The sequence below is a fragment of the Tetrao urogallus genome (genome assembly GCF_951394365.1).
Source record: "Tetrao urogallus genome assembly, chromosome: 1".
Classification (NCBI taxonomy): Eukaryota; Metazoa; Chordata; class Aves; order Galliformes; family Phasianidae; genus Tetrao; species Tetrao urogallus.
This window is the reverse complement of record NC_136813.1, coordinates 11,169,827-11,194,393: the sequence shown is the minus strand read 5'-3', so window position 1 is coordinate 11,194,393 and position 24,567 is coordinate 11,169,827. Positions and strand designations below refer to the sequence as shown.

The 24,567-nt window shown below is 45.3% G+C and overlaps 1 protein-coding gene across 1 annotated transcript in view; it reads left to right on the top strand.

The window, feature by feature from the left end:
- Nucleotides 1-1,116: 1,116 nt before the first annotated feature.
- Nucleotides 1,117-24,567, top strand: part of MTMR2 (myotubularin related protein 2) — a gene marked incomplete at both ends in the record, with an annotated part of 61,833 nt that continues 38,382 nt past the window's right edge. Inside the window, 2 exons of the mRNA XM_079539326.1 lie at nucleotides 1,117-1,199; nucleotides 24,132-24,237. Of these exons, the coding sequence (XP_079395452.1) occupies nucleotides 1,117-1,199; nucleotides 24,132-24,237 (189 nt within the window). The remainder of the gene's footprint in view (nucleotides 1,200-24,131; nucleotides 24,238-24,567) is intronic.

Here is a 24,567-nt window from a genome sequence, read left to right as displayed (position 1 = left end):
CATGTAATTTGGATCTGGTGCATACACAGCTCCAAACCCAGCGGCTTCTGATGGGATTCTGTAGCACAGGAGCAATTACATATCATAGAGTCCTTAAAGTTGGAAGGGACCCTTAAAGATCATTGAGTCTGACTCCCCTGCAATGAACAAGGACACCTACAGCTCTATCAGGTGCTCAGAGCCCTGTTCAGCCTCACCTTGAGTGCCTCCAGAAATGGGGCATCCACCTCCCTGGGCAACCTGTGTCTGTGCCTCACCACCTTAGTGTAAAAACTTTTTCCTTATATCCAGTCTAAATCTCCTTCAGTTCAGTTTGAAACCATTTTCCTTTGTTGTATCACCACAGACTCTACTGAAGAGTCTGTCCTCATTCTTACAGTCTCCCCTTAGATACTGAAAGGCTGCTCTCAGGTGTCCCCGCAGCCTTCTCCATGCTGCACAGCCCCAGCTCTCTCAGCCTGTCTTCATAGAAAAGGCGAGCATTTTTGTGGCCCTCCTCTGGACGCGCTCCAACAGCTTGTCTCTGCTGTACCGAGGACTCCACATCTGGATGCAGTGCTCCAGGTGAAGCCTCATAGCACAGAGCAGAGGAGCAGGGTCACCTCCCTCGCCCTGCTGGCCGCACTGCTCTGGATGCAACCCAGGATACAGCTGGTTCTCAGGGCTGTGAGGGCAGCAAGATTTCCTTGCTTTTAGCAAGGACTGTCACATCTAGACGCACAGGGGAGAGGCCAGATGCAACCCCTGCTGCTGGAGGGGTTGATCCCCACCAGCTCCGACTCTCCCTCGCCGGGATGAGCACACACAGCACACCCGCTGCCCTCCCGTCCCTCACGCCCCGGGGGGACACGACCACCGCCTCCCTCCACGGCGGTTCTCGGGGCGCTCGGTGACGCCCGCAACCTCCCTCCCTCATCGACCTCATCGCCTCCGGGCTGCGGGCAGAGGGAGGCGGGCGGGCTGCGGCAAAGGGAGCGGCGGCGCTCGGCGCCGCCCCGCCACGGCCCGCCCTCCCCGCGCGGCACGCCGGGCCGACATGGCCGCTTCCTGCGCCGCCGGGCGCTGCCCCACATTCGGCTGACAGCCGTCCGCCCCGGGGCCGCCCCGCCGCCCGGCATGGAGGAGAGCTCCAGCTGCGAGAGCCTCGGCGCCGGGCGGGCGGTGGCGGCGCGGCCGCCCAGCGGCGATTCCCTCTCCAGGTAACGGCCGCCGCCGCGCCATCGCCCCCCGCGGGCAGCTCCTGCTCCCCGGGGCCGGGCCTGAGGGGCCTCCCGCTGCACGGAGCCGTCGCGGGGCGGGGGGAGAACGTCGGTGCCGCCGTTCTCCCGCCGTGGTGCTCCGCTGCTGCGCGGGGCTCGGTGCGGCTGAGCCCTGTGCCGTGTTATTAACACGTCGTGGGGTTTGTTGAATCCGTGTCATTTTGTTCATCCACTGGCAGCTTTAAGAGAGCCTGATTTTTCAGTCTTAACGACTTTTTAATGCTGCATGGGTGATTTCCGAGAGGAAATTACCTCTGAGAGGCTTCCTGCGTCTCCCAGGGTATCAGAGAGGTGTGGATGCTGTGACTCAGAAGCACATCTTGCTGAGGCTATGAGGGTGGGGCACAGGGACGTGGTTCGATGCCCGGCGGTTGGAGGGGTTCTGCCCCATTCTGGCCGCCTTCTGTGCCCAGGTCACAGGGCCCTAAGGATCTCTCAGTCCTGCTGGCATGCCTTGGAGGCTGGGTCATACTGGGAACATGCAAGGATAGAGACTGTGCATCCTCCATAGGCTGGCCATCTTTGTGATACCTTGTGTGTAGTCTCTGGGGGCTCCCTGTGGGTCCTTCCGAAGTATTCCTGCTCCAGGCTGACCAAACCCAGCTCTCCAAGCCCTTCCTTATGGGGATGGTGGTCCAGCCCCTGCCATCTCGGTAGTCTCTCCTGAGCTCGCTCCAATGCCTTTAGGGAGATGGAAACTGTATGCAGATCCCAGGAGCACTCTGATGAGTGCTGAGTTGAGGAGGCAATACTTTCCCTGCATTTCCTGGTGTTTCCCCATCCCTTCAGCCCAGGGTGACATTGACTTCTGCTCTGCTGTGCCACCCAGCAGGATCCCCAGGCAAGCAGTGCACACTCTGCAGCCAGAGTGCTTTCTTCTCGTGTCCTTTGTGACCCCTTACCTTCATTTCACTCTGCTTCATCAAACTCTTCTCTGTTTCCGTAGTTTACCTGCTAGATGCCTAGAGGCCTCTTTTCCCTTCTTCCTCACTTCCCCAGTACACTTCTTTTTCTCCCTCTGTGTCAGCTTGGGCAGCTTGGAGCCATCTGAAGGTCAGTCACTATATGAGAGACTGGGACCTGTGGTTGTGGAAACACAGCTTATCTTGAAGATCCTTACTCAGCAGCATGCTCCATACAGATGGAATCACTGGGAAGTGGAGATGGTAAATCTGTCTCTGCTGAGCATGCACCAGACTGTCCTCCAAGTCGTGAAAAGGCCTTAACTTGAACAGTTTTCTTGCGGTATTAAGAAGGTTATCCAATAACCTTCAGAATTTCAAGGCTCTGCTCCAGCATCTCAAACTTACATAAGTCTGGCCAAATTTTTTTTGTATGTTCCAAACAAACTAACTTTTTCTCTGGCTGATTATTGGAAATTGATGCACCTTTTTCCTATGCAGTTATTAATTAAAAAAATAAAAAGTTCGTATTGAGTTTGGTACTTTAGTTGAAATGGTTATGGTTAGGGTGAAATTATAAGACAGTAAAATGAGGCTCTTGCAAAAAGAAATGCCTGGTGACCTTCAGAATGTTTTTACCAGCTCTCCCTGCAAATCTGATGGTGCCTGCACACAGTCAATTTTTCTGTGGATGGGACTGTAGATCTCTTGCTCAATTACTAAGTTGACATTTTAGATATGCTGTGCAGTCTGATTCTGTGTGCCAGAACATTGCCTCTGAAGCAAATACACTGAAACATATTTGTATGGACATATTTATTTTCCTCCTTTTCTTATTGTGGTCTGTAAGGTAGGACAGCTTTGATCTATTAACTTATGACGGCAGCTGTGTGAAGTGTTTGTGCTTAGTGGGTTCTTTTGATTGTTTTTAAAAGTTTACTTTGGGAGGATTTGAGGAGTGCAGCAAACTGAGAGGGTGCTTTCATCAGCTTTTGGAATCTGTTTTATTAAAAAGGAACAACAACAACAAATGAGTAGAAAGGCACTCACCCAGTGAAGTGTTAGTGAGTTGTGTTTGAATTGCTATGTGCAAAATTCGTAGTACTTGGAAAGGTGCTAGTATTAAATATATCTAGCAGCATGTTCCTTGGATTCTTTCAGCACCTGCTGAGAAGTTAAGCACGTTTCATATTTCTAGAGATATTTAAGTTCTGACCCCTCAGTAAGGCACACCTGGTAGAGTTTACCATTAGAAAGGTTGCTCACATGAATAAGCGCCTTAAAAAACATGCATTAGAATGTCTGTCATTCAGCTGTGCAAATGGGATGTGGCAGCGGTGACACTTGACAGTGAAAGTTGCTTTGATATTTCAGTAGACCTGAGTAAAGCACAGTACTTGTGCTCCTGGAGTAAGAGATGGGAATAACCATACAAATGTCACCTATTTTCTGTTCTACCTATAAAAATATTCCATAAAGTTTGAGGCTCACAGTACAGCTGTTTGTATGCTGCAGAAAATCCTCAGCTCTGGGTGGAAATACTGAGTTGGTTTTGTGTGAGCAGGTCATAGCCAAGAGCAGAAGTGCCCTTCTCATTGTGCTGATAAAGCCATTCTGCTTCTCCAGTCTGACGTGGCTCACCTGGTGCTAGCTTTAGATGGCAGAGCACTGGCTTCTGGTTTCCAAAGGACAGTATTTAGGATTTCCCCTTGGATCCTGTTCTGTGGAAGACAGGTGATCATGAGCCAACCACTCATAGAAAGTTGCTGTGGCATTCACCTTGCGAGGAGCCTGTGTATGTAGAGTCAGACCAGGAGCAACCACAGGGCAGAAAGGAGAAAGGTAACAGGCTGTTTCTGCGGGTGTCTTTGAGCTGCACTGTGGTTATGTCAGAAGGGCACAGAAGTGCAAGCTTTATTCAGTGGTATGGACTTCTATCTGTAAAAATGGTTTGGGGGTTATGGGGGAGTGATAAATACCTTTCCTCTGTGCTAAGTAATACTTTGGAAAGACTCTCTGTGAAATTAATGTTTTTTAGAGGTTTGGTTTTTGTTTTTTTTATTTATTTTTTTTTTTTGCTTGAAGCTGCATATAGACCTTTGGAATTCCAAGTAACAGCCAGCAGAATTCTGCCATAACCATTCTTTCTGTGAAAGGAAAGTCAGATGTAGCCATGCGTGACTTTAGCAAAGTGCCTGGCTTGAAGAAAAAGGTGATGTTGAACTGTAGGTGTCTAATTTACATTTCATTAAAGGTGAGATAAGGCATTTTGTTTGTGTTGTGATTACGAGTCTTAGTCTCCAAATAAACAAATCTCTGTGTGCTTCCATAAAATGTTCTCTGAAAAGAATATTGAAGTTCAGTCTGAACAACAGACAAGTAGAACTGCTGGGAGCCTTTCTGTTAGGTTCACTGAAGGTAAATTTGTACTGCCTGTGCAGAAGCATGGAGGTGATTGTACAGGAAGGAAATTGCTGCAGGAGATGTCGGTGATTTTTCAACCTCGGTATAAAATGACAGACAGAGATAAGGCAGTGGGCAGATGTTTCCTGCCAGCGTGACTGTAGCAGTGTTTGATGTTACCACTTTCTGGTTGCTTGTTACCACCTCTCTGCTGGCAGTTATCATCCGCAGAGGTCTTTGGGCACAGTGAATCCTGTGCTCTGCACTTCTGCTGAAGCATATGAAAACAATCATGCTCCTTGTCCTTAGCGTTTGCAGGGATAACTCGGAAAACATAAGCTCTGTGTAAATCAGTGCAGCAAGGTCTGTTGAAGCAATAGCTCCGTGAGGTATGAACTCCTCCGTTCATCTCAAATAAGGTCCTGTCAATACCTGCTCTGATTTAAAGCTGTGTTGAAGGAATTCTTTCCCTACAGAGGAGAGCCATGCTGGAAGGAGTTGGATCTGTAAGCTGTTGGCTGAGGAGGGCTCGCTAGCACCACATTGCTACCAGATGTGTGTGATTTGCTGATGGAGTTGTTTTGTGATGAGTCATTGAAGTTAGAGTTTGAAAAGGAAGGGTTTTGCCAGTTCTGGCATTTAGTAAAATGCGAGTAGCTGTCTTTTTCTTCCTGGACTTTGAGAGCACTTCTTGCTTTTGATTTCTTCTATGTGTGCAGCAGGATTTCTCAAGAGTTGTTGCTGCTGAAGACAAGTATGTTGCTTGCTGAGTGTTGATAATGAACTGATCCTTTGTATCTGAGAAAATTAACACTACACCTAGAAGCAATTAGCAGCTCCAGGCAGGCTCATTACTATTAATTTTAATATGAGTGATAATTTATAACGCTTACTTGCAACTAAGGTCCACTCTGAGGTAGGTTTTTTTTGTTTGTTTGTTTGTTTTTTTCTTTCCTTCCAAGTACTGTATATTGTGAAGATAAGGAATAGTTTTGCCATTGCAGAATGAAGAGAGTCTGTTGTTACAGTCAGAGGATTTGGGCAGAAAATTGATAAAATAAAGCTGTGGAGTCTTTTTGGGCGAATGGTATTTGCAGTGCACTTGTGAAGAGAAACTCTGACCCTTGAAGAATATGGGAATTGCTTTTAGTAGCAGTCTTTGGCATCCACATTTCAGTTCCTGGTTCTCTTGGCTTATGAGACCTTCAGCCATACAAGTTTCCCTTTTGGGCACGCACAGATTCCTTTGTCCAGATTCTAAACATTCAGTAAAAGTGCACATGTTCTTTTTTTTTTTTAAGGTATGTTTTCTATTTGAGAATACAAAATACAATTGGCATTCACCTGTTTCTTGTATTCTAATTAATGTTAAATTATTGGTTAGAGGCCTTAGGAGAATTTGGGGTGCCACAGCTCTAGCTGCTGTACAAATACAGAAAGAAGCGTTGGAGAGCCAGGGCTGCTCTATTTTTACCAGTGCCTGGCGGGTCGTTTTACTGAGCTCTTGGACGTGCAGTAGAGTGCTGTGGTTCCTTGCTGAGAGATGGAGCGAAGAGCGAGAAAGTCTAAGAATGAGATGAAAAACTGCTGTGGAGAGATGAGGCCAGATCTGACAGCTGATGAGGAATAGAGAGAGGCTGAGAACACAGCCCTCTGGGGTCCTATCAGGCACTGTCTTTTCTGAAGAGAGATGGTGCTATTATGTTGACTAATAGTCTGTTTGCTAGACAGTTTTGAGTCTTACACATAGTTCCTTAACTACAGGCTATTTACAGCAGGAACGCAATTACAGAGCCTGAATTTTAAGACTTGGGATGACCCAATGATGTCAGTGACACAATTCCTATGTATTATCTGATTCTCCTCCTGCTCTGACTTCATTTATAGGTTAATACTGACCTTCAACTATTTAGTTATCTAGTTCTTATATTTTAATGGTTGCATTTCTTCCCTTCTTGTTCTTGTCCGAAGGTAAGAACTACCTTTAGAAAGGTCCTAACACCCCTTGAATAGCTCATCAGAATCAGTAGCCAGCAGCTTCTTTTTTGTTAACTTGATGTTTTGTTTTCCTGATGGCCTGCTTTAATGTTTATGTTTTTTCAGGTGGTGTAAAAGAGACCTGATCCATATCCCAAAGAGCTCAAGTTACCTGAAAGCTTAGTTGGGGGGGGAGGGAGAGCAGCAGCCAGCATACATGCCAGAAATGCATCAGAAGCTTTCCAGAGGTCGCCATGATCAGGTGTTACATACAAGGTGTAGTTGTGTAAGGGGACATGAAAAAAAGCGATGCTGTAGTTTGTCCATGGGAAAGCCATTCAACCATAAAGAAGAGGGTGATGGGAAGGTAATGAAGTGCTTCGCTTGTAGAGGTGTTAGGGATAATAACCCAGCAAAGGGAAGGCACAAAAAGGATATTGTCACAGTAATTACCCCTAGTCTTCATTTTTAACTGAAAAACATCTGGCTGTTTTATAGCCCCAGTAAGTAGGAGCTAATTGAAGAAAAATTCTGTGAAAGACAACAACAGAAAATCAGTGGAACTTTTCAAGTATTTGTTTTTCCTTTTCCTACCATCTGTAGTTTCCTTTGCCAGACAATGTTCTCACTCAGTAATTTTCCAGTGATTTCAAGGTAGCTCTTTTCCTTGCCTCTGTTGTCTTTCTGCTCCATGAATTCTTTTCCATTGCTTTCTAAGTCCTGATATATTTAATAATGAAAAACTGTTAGTAGTTTTCTAGTCCATAGCCCCTTCAAAATGATATTCTAGTCATCTTGCTAGCGATGTACAAATGCTCCCACTTGATGGACCTAGCCTTTCTGTAGGCTTCTGGCTGTGGCTCCAGATCCACTAACGTTACGTCACCCGATGGTTCAGATTTGATCTGGATCAGGTGTGGGTGTGATCATGTTTCTGCTGTCAGAGAGCACAAACTTATGGTGGTTTTTTTCTTCTTTATTCTGGGAAGATGGGCAACATCTGGTTAGAATAAAACAGCAGTTTTATTTGGATTAATTTATTGTGATGTAAAGAGCCTGTGTCCTGGTACGAAGTGTTACACTTGAAATCTTGTTCATTGGTGAAAGGGCAACACGTCTTTATATAGCCAAAATTTATTGTTAGTGTAAATGAAATCTTGAAAGTCTAATCATTATCAGTCTGGATGCAATTGCTACAGGAAAAAAAAATAATAATAAAATCAGTTAAAACTGTAATAGACTCAGGTTTTTAGCTTCAGCCCCTCTTCCTGGTGCTGGGCTTACCCCTCTCCAGCACCTCTGGGTCCCAGGCTGATGGCATTACTCTGGCCTTGGTGGATCTTACACAGCTGTCAGCATCTGGATCCTTTGCCAGGAAGAATGAGGTTCAGGTTGATGGTTTCTTCTTTCCAAAAATTTAACTGGTGGAATGAATATACAACTTATGTTCCTTGACGTATCTTACGTGTCTTACATGACGTGTTTTTTGTGCAAGTTGTTTTAGTTTGTGTTTTTGTTTGTTAGTTTCCCTGGCACAAAAGGCACTGATATGTGCATTACATAATATTTGAACTCCTAAACCACAGCCTCATTTGTACCTCTTGCTTACCTGAGAATAAGAAATTCTTGTTATATTAAGAAGTCCTATTGATTTTGGTTGATGCCACTCCTTCTCAAAGAGAAAGATTGCAGGGATGGATAGGACCAAACTCATCAGTTATTTCTGCAAAGTCTGCGTGTGGATGAGCTGAAGCCAAGGAGTGAGTTGGTTATGTATGTAACTATAGGAGCTGTCCCACAGAGCTGGACACAGTGGGAAGTGACTGAAACCTGTGCTACCAGAGATGCTGCCGAAAGATGATTGTCAAAGTCAGTGACTGGGATACCTTTAACAAGTAAAAAACTGATCAGCATCCCTGGTAAAGAAATATGTGGAATCCTCTTCTCCCATTTTACCCAAGTTGGCTTTTGGAGTAGGCTTCTCTTGAAAATTCAAGCTGTGTTCTTTATTCTAGTAATGGACATTCCACTTCACCGAAAATGTTCCGTTGTGTATTCCACCTTCTGCTTTCATCTCTTGTAAAGATACAGATCTCCTGGATAAACTTTGTCTCATCTCGCTGCAGACCTTTCTGATGCACATCTGTGCCAGTTTCTGGATTTCTTTTTGTAGACAATGGGAATGAAGTGATTCATCTCAGTTTTATCTCCAGCAATTGCAAGGAGAGCCTACAGTAATTCAAATGTGAACACCTACACAGAACTCCCTCCTCATCGTGCTTAAGGGTCAAAAAGTGCACTGAATTTGGCTTGTTCTTCACTCCAAAAAAGGAAGGAGCTATTAACTCATGTTCTTCCTCTTTTCCATGTTAGCTAAATCTGTTGACAACTGAAAAGAGAGCAGAGATTTATAGCCTGGTTTTCTCATATAGCCACGTTTCCTCATGTATCAGTATACATCTGTCTACTTTGTTCTCCGTTAGTTTCTGTAACCTTTGGACAGTTTTAACTGCATTTGTCAGAGGAGTAGAAGTAATAAGTTATGTCACATTTTACATTTAAGCAAAGGTGGAGATGGCAAGGGTATCCATGTCAGTTTTTCCATTAATGAAAATGCTTGTTTCTTTTTCAACATAAGGAAATACCTTGATGAGAAAGATGTCATGAACATCTTTTCATCTCTTGAATCAGACTTCCATCGAGTTGGAGAAATATAGAAATATATAACCTTTTGTTTCCCATTTTTTTGCATTTCCTTCTTTTCCTGTGCTTTCTCTGGTGCCTGCAAAATGCTTTGTTCTATTGAAAACAAAGCATATACTAACTTCTCTGCCCTGTGACTCTCATCTTCTGGAAACTAGAATAGAATCTAGTTTGGATTCCCTTATCTCCCTAATAGGTACAGAAGACCACCCTGCCCTCAGCAGGGTCAGTGCACTTCATTTCAAATAACTCAGCTGAGCAAAAATAGATGCCCACTGTGACAGAGATGAATCATTTCCTAAGCTTCCTTGACTTGATTTCAGTTGAGTAGTTGGGTACACAGACACCCATAGCATGTACCAGAAGGAGCTGAACCTGTCCAGCCTTGGTTGTTCCTACTCATCGAGTTACTGAAATTTCTGCATAGTCTGACTTCTGCAAGTCTTAGGAAGAAGTGGCTATGACCAGTGGCTAATCACAGAAGATAAAAGTACATTTCAGATGCAGTGGAACTGATGTACAGAAAAAAAACATTAGCATGTAAACTTTTCATGTCTCGTATCGTTGTTAGATGTATGACCTTTGTTTTCAGTGTGTACCTATGTATGACTAGCCAGGGGGGTGAGCATGCAGAGCACTTTGGCTAATCTGGACTGTAACAGGGGCTGATAGCTGCTGAGCTCTTAGGAAACCAGGCTTTTATTTAGAGAATAAATAGGATTGAGTTCTTGGGAAACTTGGACTCAGGTGTTGGTGTGGAACACGGGGACTTAGAAGGATTGTAATCTGCAGTGATGCTGGGCTCTCTGAAAATTGTTACAGAATACAGGTGCTCAACATTTATGAAAACCTCCTGTGTTATCTTCGTTCGAATTTCTGGAAATAAACCCCCCAAGTTATTACATACTTGGTAGTATTTTAGCTTTGTGACTCCACCAGGGACCAACTTCATGCGGAGGCTGTGTGGCTGACAGAATATTGTTTCAAATCCTTTTTTGAGCTGACTCTGGCCAAGCATGCTGTTATAAAGTGTCTTTGAAAGCATATCAAGGTGTTATGCCGCCTCATTTTTGCTGGGTGATGCATGACTCTTCAGATTGCCTGTATTTATATGTTCTTTCCTCCTTTTGATTATTTGCAGTATGGGAACAACTCCTGTCATTGATGAGCAAATTGCTGGTATTTTTAATTCCTGTGGGTGTTTGGTTTATTAGGGTGAGGGGGTTGTGTGGCATGTGTTTGAAAGAAAATCAGAACATTTAACAGTACATTTTTCCTTCTTACTAAGGTGTTTTTTAAACAGGGAGATAAAAAAGAATCCAAAGAAGAAACGAGACAGCACATGAACTGTAGGAAGTATACACGTATTGTTTAAACCAAGCATAATCAGTTCTTAGTTTGTAGATAGAGATAAAGGCACTGCCAAAATAAAAGTAGTAAAATAAATCTGTCTTTTTATCTGTATTTCCTTCTTGTTCTAAGGTGAGTACCTTCTCATGCAGGTATTATTTCTATTTCTTGATTAAGTTAGTATTTCTTAAAAACAAACAAAAAAAATACCCAAAGCAGCATTTTGAAACAAGCAAACAAAATATTTGAAGACATTGCTGTTTTCTGTTCTTCTGTTTCTCTTTGCTCTCAGACTCTTATTGCTGTAATTGTAGCTTAGCATGAGGCTGTCTGAATTTGTGTGAAGAACTTGGTCATTTTCTACATGCCTGTTTTACTCTGATTTAATATACTTTAAAGGAAGGAGGTGGAAGCTTATATAGTAAGTACCATAAATAGCAGGAGTAGTTTTGAATGGTGTTTAGGATTTCCGTAATGACTTTTGTCTGTATTCACGTACAGGAGATAGCAACGCTGTCCAGAGCTCTTCTCTGCACAGAATATCCTGAGCTCTGGAATTGGCTTATTCCACTGATAGTCCTGTAGCACCAGGAAATCACAGAATCGCAGAATGGTTTGGGCTTCAAGGAACCTTTAAGATCATCCAGTTCCAACCCCCTGCTATAGGCAGGAATACCTCCCTCTAGACCAGGTTGTTCACAGCCCCATCCAGCCTGGCCTTCAATGCCCCCAGAGAGGGGGCATCCACAACCTCACTAGGCAACTTCTTCCAGTGTCTTACCACCCTCACAGTAAATAATTTCTTCTTGATATCTAGTCTAAATCTACCCTCTTCCAATTTAAAGCCATTTTCCCCTCATTCTGTCACTACCTGCCCTTATAAAAAAGTCCCTCTCCAACTTTTCCTGCAGGCCCCATTCGGGTTCTGGAATGATGCTATGAGGTGCCTCTGGAGACTTCTCTAGCCTGAACAACCCCAGCTCTTTCAGCCTGTCCCCATAGGAGAGGTGCTCCAGCCCTCTGATCATCTTTATGGCCCCCCTTTGGGCCTGCTCCAACAGCTCCATGTCCTTCTTGTGTTGAGGGCGGTACTCTAGGTGGGCTCTTATAAGAGCAGAGTGGAGGGGCAGAATCACCTCCCTCAACCTGCTGGATTTGGGTTCCTGAGTTGCCTTTTTGCTAGTGAAGGTCATACTGCATCAGCAGGACTGTGGTTGTGGTTGTGAGACTTTTGACCAGTGCTTGAGCTGGTCAAAAGGAGAGCTGTGAGGTGGGACAAAGCCTGAGAGACTGCTGGCTGGATGTCGTGGAGATGTGGAATCCTAAAAGCCTAGAATATCTTGAGTTCAAAGGGACCCACTAGGATCACAGAATAATAATGGTAGAACGGCCTGGGTTGAAAAGGACCACAAAGATCAACACGTTTCAACCTCCCTGCTATGTGCAGGGTCACCAGCCACCAGACAAGGCTGCCCAGAGCCACATCCAGCTTGGCCTTGAATGCCTGCAGGCATGGGGCATCCACAGCTTCCTTGGGCAGCCTGTTCCAGTGCGTCACCACCCTCTGAGTGAAAAACTCCCTCCTAATATCAAACCCAAGAATAGAATAATAGAATAGTCGAAAATTCTGTGTTAGAAGGGGCCCACGAGCTCCATGACGTTCCCTCAGGCCCTGTCACACAGAGCAGAGCTCAGCGCTGCCCTCTGCTCCCTATGAGGAGCTGCAGCCGCCATCAGGCCTCTCCTCAGCCTGCTCTGCTCTGGGCTGAGCACACCACGGACTTCAGCCACTCCTTATCCATCTTGCTCTTTAGGCCCTTCACCATCTTAGTAAGTCTACTGTGGATGCTCCCTAATAGTTTTTCGTTCTTCTGATATTGTGGTGCCCAGATGCATTGCTGATCTCCCTGAGGACCTTCTGTCTGTCACTGTGTGGTGTTTCTTCAAGCCCGAATTACTGGAGCTTCTCTACCTCAACCGTGTTTTCATGACCCAGAAATATTGTTTCCTCAGAGGAGTTCTTGGAGTTCAGTTCTACCCTCAGAGCGTGTTAGATTTTAAAACAAAGGCTCTAGCTCCTTCTGAACGGCCCCAAAAGTAGAGCAGTAGCCTGCTGTGTAGGAAAGTGCAAGGTCTGGAGCACGGGCTTTGTGAGGAGCGGCTGGAGGAGCTGGGGTCGTTCAGTCTGGAGAAAGGAGGCTCAGGAGAGACCTCACTGCTCTCTATAACTACCTGAAGGGAGGTTGCAGTGACCTGGGGGTCGGCCTCTTTTCTCATGTAACTGGTGATGGCACTAGAGGGAATGGCTTCAGGCTGCGCCAGGGGAGTTTTAGGCTGGACGTTAAGAAATACTACTTTTCTGAAAGAGTGGTCAGGCACTGGAATGGGCTGCCCAGGGAGGTGGTGGAGTTACCAACCCTGGAGGTGTTCAAGGAACGTTTGGATTCTGTGTTGAGGGACATATCTTTCCTCTTCAGGAAAGATAGGCAAGGAAGGCGGGGTGGTGGTGTGGCTCTCTAAGTTAGGGAATGCTTTTACGCTACTGAGATTATGACTGGGGACGATAATGTTGAATCCCTATGGGTAAAGGTCAGAGGAAGGGCTGACAAGACAGGCACCCTGGTGGGCGTCTGTTATAGACCTCCAAATCAGGATGAAGAGACAGATGAGGTATTCTATAAGCAGCTGGCACAAGCTGCACAGTCGCCTGCCCTTGCCCTCATGGGGGACTTTAACTTCCCTGACATATGCTGGGAGTACAGCACAGCACAGAGGAAGCAGTCTAGGAGGTTTCTGGAATGCGTAGAGGACAACTTCCTGATACAGCTGGTCAGAGAGCCCATGAGAGGAACTGCCCCACTAGACCTGCTGTTCACAAACAGGGAAGGTTTGGTGGGAGATGTGGAGGTTGGAGGCTGTCTTGGACAGAGTGACCATGAAATGATAGATTTCTCGATTCATGGTGGAGCCTGGAGGGGGAATAGTAAAATTGCTACCTTGGACTTCAGGAGGGCGGACTTTGAATTGTTCAAGGGACTAATAGGGGAGTCCCCTGGCATTCAGTCTTAGCGAGTAAAGGGGTCCAAGAGAGCTGGTTGCTCTTCAAGAAGGAAGTCTTAAGGGCGCAGGAGCAGGCAGTCCCCCTGAGCTGCAAAATGAGCCGGTGGGGAAGAAGACCGGCGTGGATGAATAGGGAGCTATTCTTGAGGCTCCGGGAGAAAAAGAGAATCTACCGCCTGTGGAAAGAGGGACAGGCCACTCAGAATGAATACAAGGAAGTCGTTAGGATGTGTAGAGGTGAAATCAGAAAGGCAAAAGCCCAGCTTGAATTTAACTTAGCCGATGGGGTGAAAAGGAATAAGAAACTCTTTTATAAATACATTAACAGTAAGAGGAGGACAAAGGAGAATATCCACTCTTTGCTGGATGAGGTTGGGAATGTGACCACTGAGGATAAGGAAAAGGCAGAGGTTCTGAATGCCTTCTTTACGTCTGTCTTTAAAAGTCAGACCAGTTATCCTCAGGATACTCCTCTCTCTGACCTGGTAATCTCGGCTGGGGAGCACACTAACCTCCTTGTGATTCTGAAAGAAACAGTCAGAGACCTACTGCTCCAACTGGACTGTCACAAGTCGATGGGGCCAGATGAGATCCACCCGAGAGTGCTGAGGGAACTGGCAGAGGTGAGAGCCGAGCCGCTTTCCATCATCTGTCAGCGCTCCTTGGTGACTGGTGAGGTCCCAGAAGACTGGAGGCTTGCCAATGTGACTCCCATTTACAAGAAAGGTCGTAAGGAGGACCCAGGGAACTACAGGCCTGTCAGCCTGACCTCGGTGCCAGGGAAGGTTATGGAGCAGATTGTCTTGAGGGAGATCATGCGGCATGTGCGGGATGAGTGGGGGATCAGGCCTAGCCAGCATGGGTTTGTGAAGGGCAGGTCCTGTTTGACCAACCTGATCTCCTTCTACGATCTAGTGACCCATCTGGTGGATGAGGGAAAGGCTGTTGATGTGGTCTACCTAGACTTCAGCAAAGCCTTTGACACTGTGTCCCACAGCATTCTCCTGCAGAAGCTGGCAGCCCGAGGCTTGGATGGGTACACTCTTGGCTGGGTAAGGAGCTGGCTGGAGGGCCGGGCACAGAGAGTGCTGGTGAATGGAGTCAAATCCAGCTGGTGACCGGTCGTGAGTGGTGTTCCCCAGGGGTCGGTGCTGGGGCCTGTCCTCTTCAATATCTTTATTGATGACCTGGATGAGGGCATCGAGTGCACCCTCAGTAAATTCGCAGATGACACCAAATTGGCTGGAAGCGTGGATCTGCCTGGGGGTAGCGAGGCCCTACAGAGGGATCTGGACAGGCTGGAGAGCTGGGCTGAAGCCAATGGGATGAGTTTCAACAAGGCCAAATGCCGGGTCCTGCACTTCGGCCACAACAACCCCAGGCGACGCTACAGGCTTGGGGCGGTGTGGCTGGAGGACTGCATAGAGGAAATGGACCTGGGGGTATTGATTGATGCTCGGCTGAACATGAGCCCACAGTGTGCCCAGGCGGCCAAGAAGGCCAATGGCATCCTGGCTTGCATCAGAAACAGTGTTGCAAGCAGAAGCAGAGAGGTGATTGTTCCCCTATATTCAGCACTCGTGAGGCCGCACCTCGAGTACTGTGTCCAGTTTTGGGCCCCTCACTGCAAGAAAGATATTGAGGCCCTGGAACGTGTTCAAAGGAGGGCAACAAAGCTGGTGAGGGGTCTGGAACACAGGGCTTATGAGGAGAGCTGGGAATGTTCAGCCTGGAGAAGAGGCTCAGGGGAGACCTCATTGCTCTCTATAACTTCCTGAAGGGAGGCTGTAGTGAGCTGGGGGTCGGCCTCTTCTCTCGTGTCATTAGTGATAGGACCAGAGGGAATGGTTTCAAGCTACGGCAGGGGAGATTCAGGCTGGACATGAGGAAGTATTACTTTTCAGAAAGGGTGGTCAGGCACTGGAATGGACTGCCCAGGGAGGTGGTGGAGTCACCGAGCCTGGGGGTGTTCAAGGAAAGGCTGGATGTTGTGCTGAGGGACATAGTTTAGTGGGAGCTATTGGTGATAGGTGAACGGTTGGACTGGATGATCTTTTAGGTCTTTTCCAACCTTGGTGATTCTATGATTCTATGATTCTATGATTCTATGACATGGTGTAGTGAGAACTATTGGTGATGGGTGGACAGTTGGACTGGATGATCTTGTAGGTCTTTTCCAACCTTGTTGTTTCTCTGATTCTGTAAAGCACAAAAACAAATGGCTGGGAGCACTGTTCTCGCAAGCAGTGCTTTGTTGACAGTGAGCAGGTTTGGATTTTGAATCCCTCCTTCACCCTGCGGTCATAACTTATTTTAAATTTATGCAGAGGGTCAGTCCTAGAGAGTGGAAATGCAGAAGTTTGTAAGCACAGACCCAGGTGTGCACAAGCATCTGCAGAAAGTGCATCACATCTCTGCCAGAAAGAATAGGGCAGAGACGTAGCTGCTGGACTAGCTTCCTACCTTGTCTCACCTGGAGGAGATGGGCCATCTGCCTTGCTCACCCATCGCTGTTGTCACTGTTAGTGCCACTAGTGAAGTGGTAACTAATTTTGGTCTCTGAAGCTGGTGAAAGAGAGGTACAGTGTCAGTTCCAGCAAAAGTTTAAAAAAACATTGTTTCCCTTCTGTTTCCTTTCCTGTAGCTGAGTACCATCCCATACCGGCCTGGAGCTTCTTAGAAACCCAACGCCCCTTTTGCTCCTGTTGTGCATACAGATAATTCTGTAGTTATCTTCCACATGCTGATCAGGACATATTGGTTCAGACCTCTGATTGCTGCTGTTCTTCCTGTTTTTACCTTCTGGGGTGTTTGACTCATGAAAGCATGATACTGTGAGCTGCTTGCTGTTACTAATTATGTGCTGCATATTGGTTTGTCTTTGGGTGTTGGCTTTCTATTCCTGGAATCTTGCAAATATTTTAGACAATCAGCCTATTGTTCAGCAAGTGCTCTACACACACTGCAGGCCTTTTGTGAATTTCTGTTAAAAAAATAATAAAAGAATGACTAATGGAGCATGAACAGTGCTTGTGACACTGTAATCCATTGTGTAACTTCTGAGAGCAGAATTTGCATTCCTAGAAAAGCTTGTTCACGGTCAAAACATAGGACATTCTCTTTATGGCTCATGGGAAAACGTACCATATATTCAGCTAAGGATGCTGCTTTAAGGATCAACTTAAAAAAAAAAAAAAAAAGTCATTTTCTTTCCTTGGAACATGAAGTCAGACTGAGACCTGGGTTTGCTTGGCAACAGCAGTGAATCTTTTCCATTCAGGCAAGTGGTGTGGGGGGCTGTTTCAGGTCTGTCACACACATGCACGATGATTTGTTTACTGGAATGGCTTCTTTTTGTTAAGCTCTGACAGCCAACCCTTTTGAATGGCATGTGTATGTTGTTGTATTATGTAACTGTCTGCCTCTCCGGAATGCCAGAGGAAGCCTGGCGGTTGGTTCTCTTCTTTCCTGCGAGAACGTGTTTGCTTGTGGCTTTCATCTGTCTCTGAGATAGCTTCAGATCAAGCAGGGTTGAGGTGGGATATTTAAATGTTTAGAACATAAGTTTCATGTAGTTCTTAAGTGTAGCAACTGTGTATCCAGGATGCCTGAAAAACGTATTCTGTGTATTCTGGAAGGGTAGGAGTGCATCTTGTATATGCTGTAGGTAGTTTCTTTTTGTAAGTAAGGTACAGTGAGCCTCTCTCTGTGAAAAAATAAGTCCTTGATTTCTGGAGATGCTGCTCCTTTCTCCAACTGTGTTTTGGGCTTGTACAGTAGGATTGTACACTAGGATCCTGCTTGCACAGCAGGATTCTTGTCCTGGGACAGACAGAGCGAGAAGACTCTGAAACTTAATTTACAGCTGCAGAGTTTGTTGTGGCTCTGGCAGAGCAGATGCCAGCACAGAATGCCTGGCTCCTGCTGAGAGGCCCCAGGTCAGTCAGACTCCAGCTGTGCTGTAAGCCCTTCCCTGGACAAGGGGGAGCAAGGGGCACCTGAGTACCTTGGGATCTGTGTACCAAAAGGACTATAGGGCTGCTTTGCTTCCTTGGAGCTACAGAGAACTGCTGGAAATGGGAGCCCTGATGTGGGTGACAGCTGGATTTCCCAGGCCAGATCAGACAGTACCAGCTAGGACAAAGTGATATTCACGGGAAACAAACATTGTTTGTCTCCTGTTGCTCTGATGTGACCCAAAAGGTTTTTCAGTATTTCTCTAAAAGAAGCACGAGTGTTGGAAGTATTGAAGAGAGAAAATTGCCAGCTTGAATTTTGGAAGTGCGCAGAGCGCTGAATACATCTGTGTAATTATGCCATATAAAAAGTGTGTCCAAGTACTACAGGTGCTCCTACTTATGGTCTTGCTGTAAATCTGAGCCTTTTGGATCCTGTTCTCTAGGCATTCAAAGCTTCCAAATGAAATTGTGTTTGCCAGTAGTCAACGTTAATTTGCAGTTTCCACTTTGATTAATTTTTAGGAATGTACATAATGAGAAAGTTTTACAAAAACAGGAAGAGAGGAAATGGAAATTTGCACTCTGTAGTGCTTTTCTCATTTATGACCTTTACAGCTCAAACTGTATTGCACAGTGGTGCGTTTTATCACCTGTTTTCCATGTCATTTCAGTGAGTATTGAAACAAAATATACGGTTTGATAGAGAAGAAATTGTATGAGCAGCTGATGCCAATTAGCATCTGAGTAATTGGCACACCTTTCCAAGCAAAAAAGCAGCTACTTATAGTGGCAGGGAAGGAATATTCGTAAAGAAGGTGCTGGAGAGCTGACTTGATCATCTGTGACTGCATTTCAGTTGTGTTACTTATAGGAGTGAGCCAGGTTAGTATTTTCAGACACTGATGTAAATAAGTAAATGAAATAAAAATCAAACAAAAAAAAGCCACCCCAAAAGTTCCAGAACCTATGCATACATCATTAAATGAGAACGCCATGTTTTCCAGAGATGAATTTTCCTTCTGTCTCATCAGGTTTTCCATGAGTTCTGGATGTTGAACTCATACACAGGTTCTCAGTCTTAGATTTAGGATAAGAACTTTAGGAACCTGTATTAACTGTGTAAAAAATGAACTGTGGGTAGATTTTTGGAGAGTTGCTACTCAGTCCCTTTTTGCACAGGATTGTTTCTTGTCTTTAGGAAGATCTGTTTATATGGAATTTTGATGTTCTTGCTGAACAAAGAGAGACAGGCCTCCTAAGAAGCTTTCTTGGAAATAGCGTTCTCAGCAGGTACAGAGAGGGAAGGTTCATCTGAATCATGGTAATATTGTGACCCTTGCTTAGTGTTTTGCCAGAAGTTGTGTGCAGTTTTGGTTTGTAAATGAAATTGGCTGTCCTGCTTTTCTTCTTGGGTAACACGAGCTGGGAGAAGATGCTGTCCTTAAGCTTGGCTTTGGATTTTCACTCTTTGGTTCTGACTGTTCCCTTACATCTCCATGCTTGCCTCCTACCAAACCTGAATTCTCTGGGGCTGCTCATGGATCCTCATGTGGTCAAATTGCTGTATATGTGTTTTTTCTTCTGTGAAAAGTTGTTGCTTATCTGCTCTAGGAAAGCAGTAACTGCGTATTCACACTTACATAACGGCAAAGACAATAGCAACAAGTTTTTATTTATTTTCCTTTATGTTTTATACACCATGTTACTTGAATTTAAAGGGTCAGAGGGCAGAGACTGCCTCAGATGACTCTGGCTGTTTGATGATACTTTTTGAAGTGACCTCAGACTTCACCACTGCTTTCTCCTGCAAAATTTCCCTGCATCTTCGTAGTGTAACAGGATAAGTTTGCGTGTCTCAGACACTTCTGCTTGTAGTTTCTTTACATCCTTGTTGATGGTTAAAGCGAGGCATGCTGGCATTCCTTCAGTTCTGCTTTGGAGGCTGCAATACCTTTCAGTTGCCTGAACAAGAATCACCAGAGGGCATCTGTCTGAGTTATGCTTGAGAACCACCTGGCATGTTGTGGGTTGGTCCTAATAATAACAATGAAGGCTTTATCAAGGGTTGAGTCATTATGCTTGTTTTCTATTTTAATTCTCATATTATACTAACTCATATTAGTTGCCTGTATGTATTCCGTATAGCCAAGGGGTTAATGCTGCGTGCAGACACTGTATGAGACAATTGTACTGACAGATCTCATTTAGGCTCATTTATCATTCAGAATCTGGCCATAAAAATACATTTAAACAATAATTACTAAGTTGAAAGACATGTATCAGTGCTAATTGCATCCTAACCCTGTTTTCTGCTTCTGCTTGGGGAGCAAAGAAGGAGAAATGAGAATAGCAGCAACAGGCGCAAGTTACTTTTCCGTGGAGTTTTTCTGTTGTAAGGGTCTGTTGTGACAATTAGCATAGACATCAGGATGCTGATCAGGTGCTGTGGAGCTGCCTGTGCAGCATGGGAAGAGAACTGCTCCTGGGGTCCCTATTCTTCACAGGTCAGCTCTGAAGCACCTGTGTTCTGTCTCTTTCCTGGAGGGAGAATTTAAAGTATTTTGTGAACTTTAATAAATGCTGTTTCCTAGAACCTTAGTGAGGTTCAGAGATGATAATAATTTAGAATGAATCATAGAATAAGTCATAGAAATGCTTGGGTTGGAAGGGACCTCAAAGATCATCCAGTTTGGGGCCGTGCCATCCAGTTCTAATCCATGGGCTGGTTGCCACCCACCAGCTCAGGCTTCCCAGGCCCCATCCAGCCTGGCCTTGAGCACCTCCAGGGATGGGGCACTCACACATCCCTGGATAGCCTGTGCCAGGGCTTCACTGCCCTCTCAGTGAAATATTTCCCCCTAACATCTAACCTAAATCTCCCCACTTTCAGTTTAAAACCATTCCCCCTTATCCTGTCATTATCTACTGAGTTGCATTAAACCAGACTTTAAGCTGGAAGTCATGGGCACAGCTCCAGTGATTTCTAGCCCTTGCTGAATTCAGGCCACACATACCTGCGTTCTCAAATGTTTGTAACCAAAGTCAGCAGCAGCATTTGACCATTATTCTTGTGCTGTTATACAGGTTTGCCCTGTACTGCCTTACTTCTGAAAGTCAGGTGTTTGGCGTATCTCTTAGAGGGGTCCTCAGCACCTTAGACTAGCATCAGTACTACCCCATCCTACTTTTGAAAAGACTTAGGAGACAGCTCTAACTTTGCATTGGAGGAAGCTGGGTTAATATGGAGAAACTGCAGTGGCAGCAAGATTTGCACCGGGTGCAGAAGAGCAGGTGGCAAATATGGAGGGAGCTCTGCTCCTTGCGTGGCAGCCCCAGCACGCTCTCCTTCCCCCACCCCACAGACATATGAAGGTGCATGGCTTGAAGGTCTTCCTTTTTGCTTTGACAGTAGGGAGAGCTCTTTGTTTATTAAACCACTGAAACTAAAAAAACTTCTTGTGTGCCTGCAGGAACATCAGGTTAATCACTTGGCTGAGCAGTGGAACTGGAGCCAGGCAAGCTGCCTGTGCGTGGCAGGAGGGAGTGGCGAGGCAGCAGCAGCAGCAGTTCAGTACCCCACACCTTCCTCCACCACAGCTCCCTGTGAGTGACCAATGAGCACAGAGGTAGCCAGCCTAACAAGTGCAACCTGTGCGTGCTGAGTGCTATTGCTCACTTGTGCAGGCAGCACCTCCCAGAGCTGTCCCTGGTGTCACAGGAGGTGACATTGCTGTTGGTGGCTGCCACAGGAACACAGCAGCTGGGAGCCTCTGAAAATTCCCTTCTAAAATGTAAACTCACTCAAAACTAGGCATGATTGACAAACACAAAACACTTAGACAGTTGCCTGTTGTTTTTGGTGTTTTTTTTTTTCCCTGCACAAAGCAGTTGGCTCCTCAGCCTGCTGAAGTAAAATTAACTAACAATTTCATAACAAATTTTGATCTATTATGGTTAGATAATCACTGCTTGTTTATTTGGTAAAGGCTGGGGATGCAGGAGGGCAGACAAGTTGTGCAAGCAGAAACAACTGATGGATTTTGACTCTTTGTTACTGCTTTCCCTATCTGGGAGAAGTGATGAACAGGTTAGGTGAGCAGGCTGCAGGGATTGCCTGGGTATAGCTTGTCCTAGCTTGGGGGCACAGGGAGAGACTACCACTACTCATGAAAGACCTTTCCAGCTCCATTTTCTGTGATGAAAGGACATGAAATTCTTGATGCAAATACTTTTATTACTGTTCTTGTGCTCAGTCATTTAGTGCTGGTCAGTAAATACGCTGCTCTGCACATTGCAAACAAATGCCTCCTCCGTGCAGGCCGTGAGCTTAGATTAGCTGTCAGTACATCCCTTGCTTTGCTGTTTACATTTGTGCTAAATGGCTTCTCAATGCTGAGCTATGTCACTGATCTTAAATGCATTTAAATACACCAAGAGGTTTCTGCTGAAGCTTTAGTTGCCCCAATTGGAGCTGGCTTTGTGGGGCTGAGGCAGAGCTGCTGACTCCCAGCTGAAAACAGTTAGTGCCATCCCCACATGGGCTGCAGCACAGTAAGGTGGTGCTGCTCTGTGGAATGATTAGATGGGGAGATTTTAACACAACTTTAAACCTCAATCAGTTATACAGTTGCAAAGATCAGGGTGAACGCTTGGAAGGTAAAGACTGAAGGGGAGCAGACTGAAATGAGTTTTGAGGGAGTGCATCCAGGGCTCTGAGCTGGTTTAAGTAAAGCAATGTAATGATGTGGTTTAGGGCTAAGCCTCATTCAGCATGCCTGCGGGCTGCTCCACGCAGAAGAGTTTTCAACCCTCCTCATCATCTCCAGATACAGATTCCCTTCTTCTCCTGTGCACTGCCTCTGTTTTATGTGGCCATGTAATGAATCCAATCAGCCCTGTGATCCGGCAGAAGACTTTCTTTGTGTTTAGCGATCGTTTGCTGCCCCTGCAGATCAACAAATCAAACCACACATCCTGATGTTCACAATGGGAATGCATGGCAGTGGAGTGCAGCCCGTGTCAAGGAGAGGAGGAAAAGAGTAGGAGCATGACCAGCACTTGGCAGCAGTGCAGTTCTACCATTTTGGTTGTGATGTGGAACCGTTTGCACATCCTGTGTATCTGAGTGGCTTTGCTGAGTTGGTTCTTGTTACTGCAGCGTGGAATTATTTTCTGTCTGTGCCTCTGAAAAGTAACATCGTGGTAAACTCAAAGAGTTAAGTGTGTTGGAAGCAGAGCGGCTAGCTGGTGAACTGTGTACAATAAATGCATTCAGTGGAATCGTGCTATTCAGTTGGCACAATGGTATCATTTATTTAGATGGTTTTTTACGGTTCCCAAAACTTCAGTTTCAAAGTATCTGCATCATAGAATTAAGAAAGTTGCCAGTGCTCTTTAATCCTTGGACAGAGAGTCAATCCCAGCAAGAGCCCAACTTTACCATAGTACCTCATGTTTTTAACACTGCCTGCCTAACGCTTTGCCAAACCTCAAAGAATAGAAATAAAACTGGAACATTCTGGCCTATCAATGGCTGTTTACCAGCAGTTAAGCAGCAAAACAATTTTCAGACAATTAACGGATCTCCAGGCTCTTTGGAAGCTCAGATAAAGCTGTTTGAAGGTTGTCAAATGACTAATTAATACAACTAATAACGTAATGCTCCGGTGGGTTTTTTGCCTTGGTCAGGTAGCTGCTCTTTAAGGATGTTGTATCACCCAGCTGAAACCTTTCTGGAGTCACTGAGAGTGTGGGAATGAGCTGCTCCAGGTGGCGTTTGCTGTTGTGCCATGGCAGAACATTGCACCACAGAGGTCCTTCTTTTGCAGTTCCATGGGGCTTTAGAAGCATTATTATCAAATGCTAATTTCAAGCAATTACGAATCTAGAAAAGCTTGCAGCATGAAAATGTCATAAAATAAGCTTATTTTAATTGCTTACAGCTGTCCTAGAAAAACTGGGTCGAAAAAATGATAGCTGTTTTGCTTTGTTTTCAGCAAATCACACTTTGTATCACCAGAGAGGTATGCTGGGGGGCTCTTCTTCGTCCTCCTGGGGCTGTGCTTAAATACCTGAAAGAGGAAAGTTCCGTGTGGTGGAAAAAGGTTTCTATTCTGAATTCATTCCACCATTGTAAAGCTGCGGTTGGAGTTGTGCTGGCTTGCATTCAGGATCCTGTCTGTTTTCATCAAGTTGCAGTGCGCTAATTTCTCCCATCTGAAAGCCTGAAACGGAGCCCCTTCGTTTCGTTGATTTAGGATTTGATCAGGTTTGCGTTCATGACAGTGTTGGCTCGGTCTGAGCTGTGATCTGGTAATGAACTGTGTGTGCTTTTGTGATCCGTAGTAATGGAAGGCAGAACAGGTTCTCTGAAACCACTGCTGAGGACTAAATAACTGAGAATGGAAAGGGTGGAAACCAGGGAAAATTGCCTGATACAGCTGCAAGTGAGTGGCCTTACTTGTAGGCTCTGAGCAGTCCTGAGCACCATTTTGATAGCGTTGTATTTCTCTTTTCAGTGCTTCCACTTCTCAGTCGGACCATTCTGCTCATACAAAATCTGCTTCTCTTGTATCATCAGACTCGGTCTCCACCTCAGCAGACAACTTTTCTCCAGATTTAAGGGTATGTATGCTTTGTCTGAACAAAAGAAAAAATCTGTATCTATCCACCTATCTGTATGTGTTGTGGTCTCCATCAGTGACCATTTCTTGCTCCTCTGAGTTTGGATAGAGTAAAATGATTCTAGCTTTCAGGTTAATGCCAAATTTTATGTAGCCAAAGCATGAAAGGTCCCAAAGTCAAACAAGTGAAATAGGAATTGAACTTTAATCTCTACCATATTATTTCCTTCTTTATAAAGTTGTTTAATCTTCAAAAAGCTGACTGCAACCTACATTTGGAGATGAATTTTCAAAGGAACTCATTTTTCTTTTAAGTGCTTTAAGTAAGTGA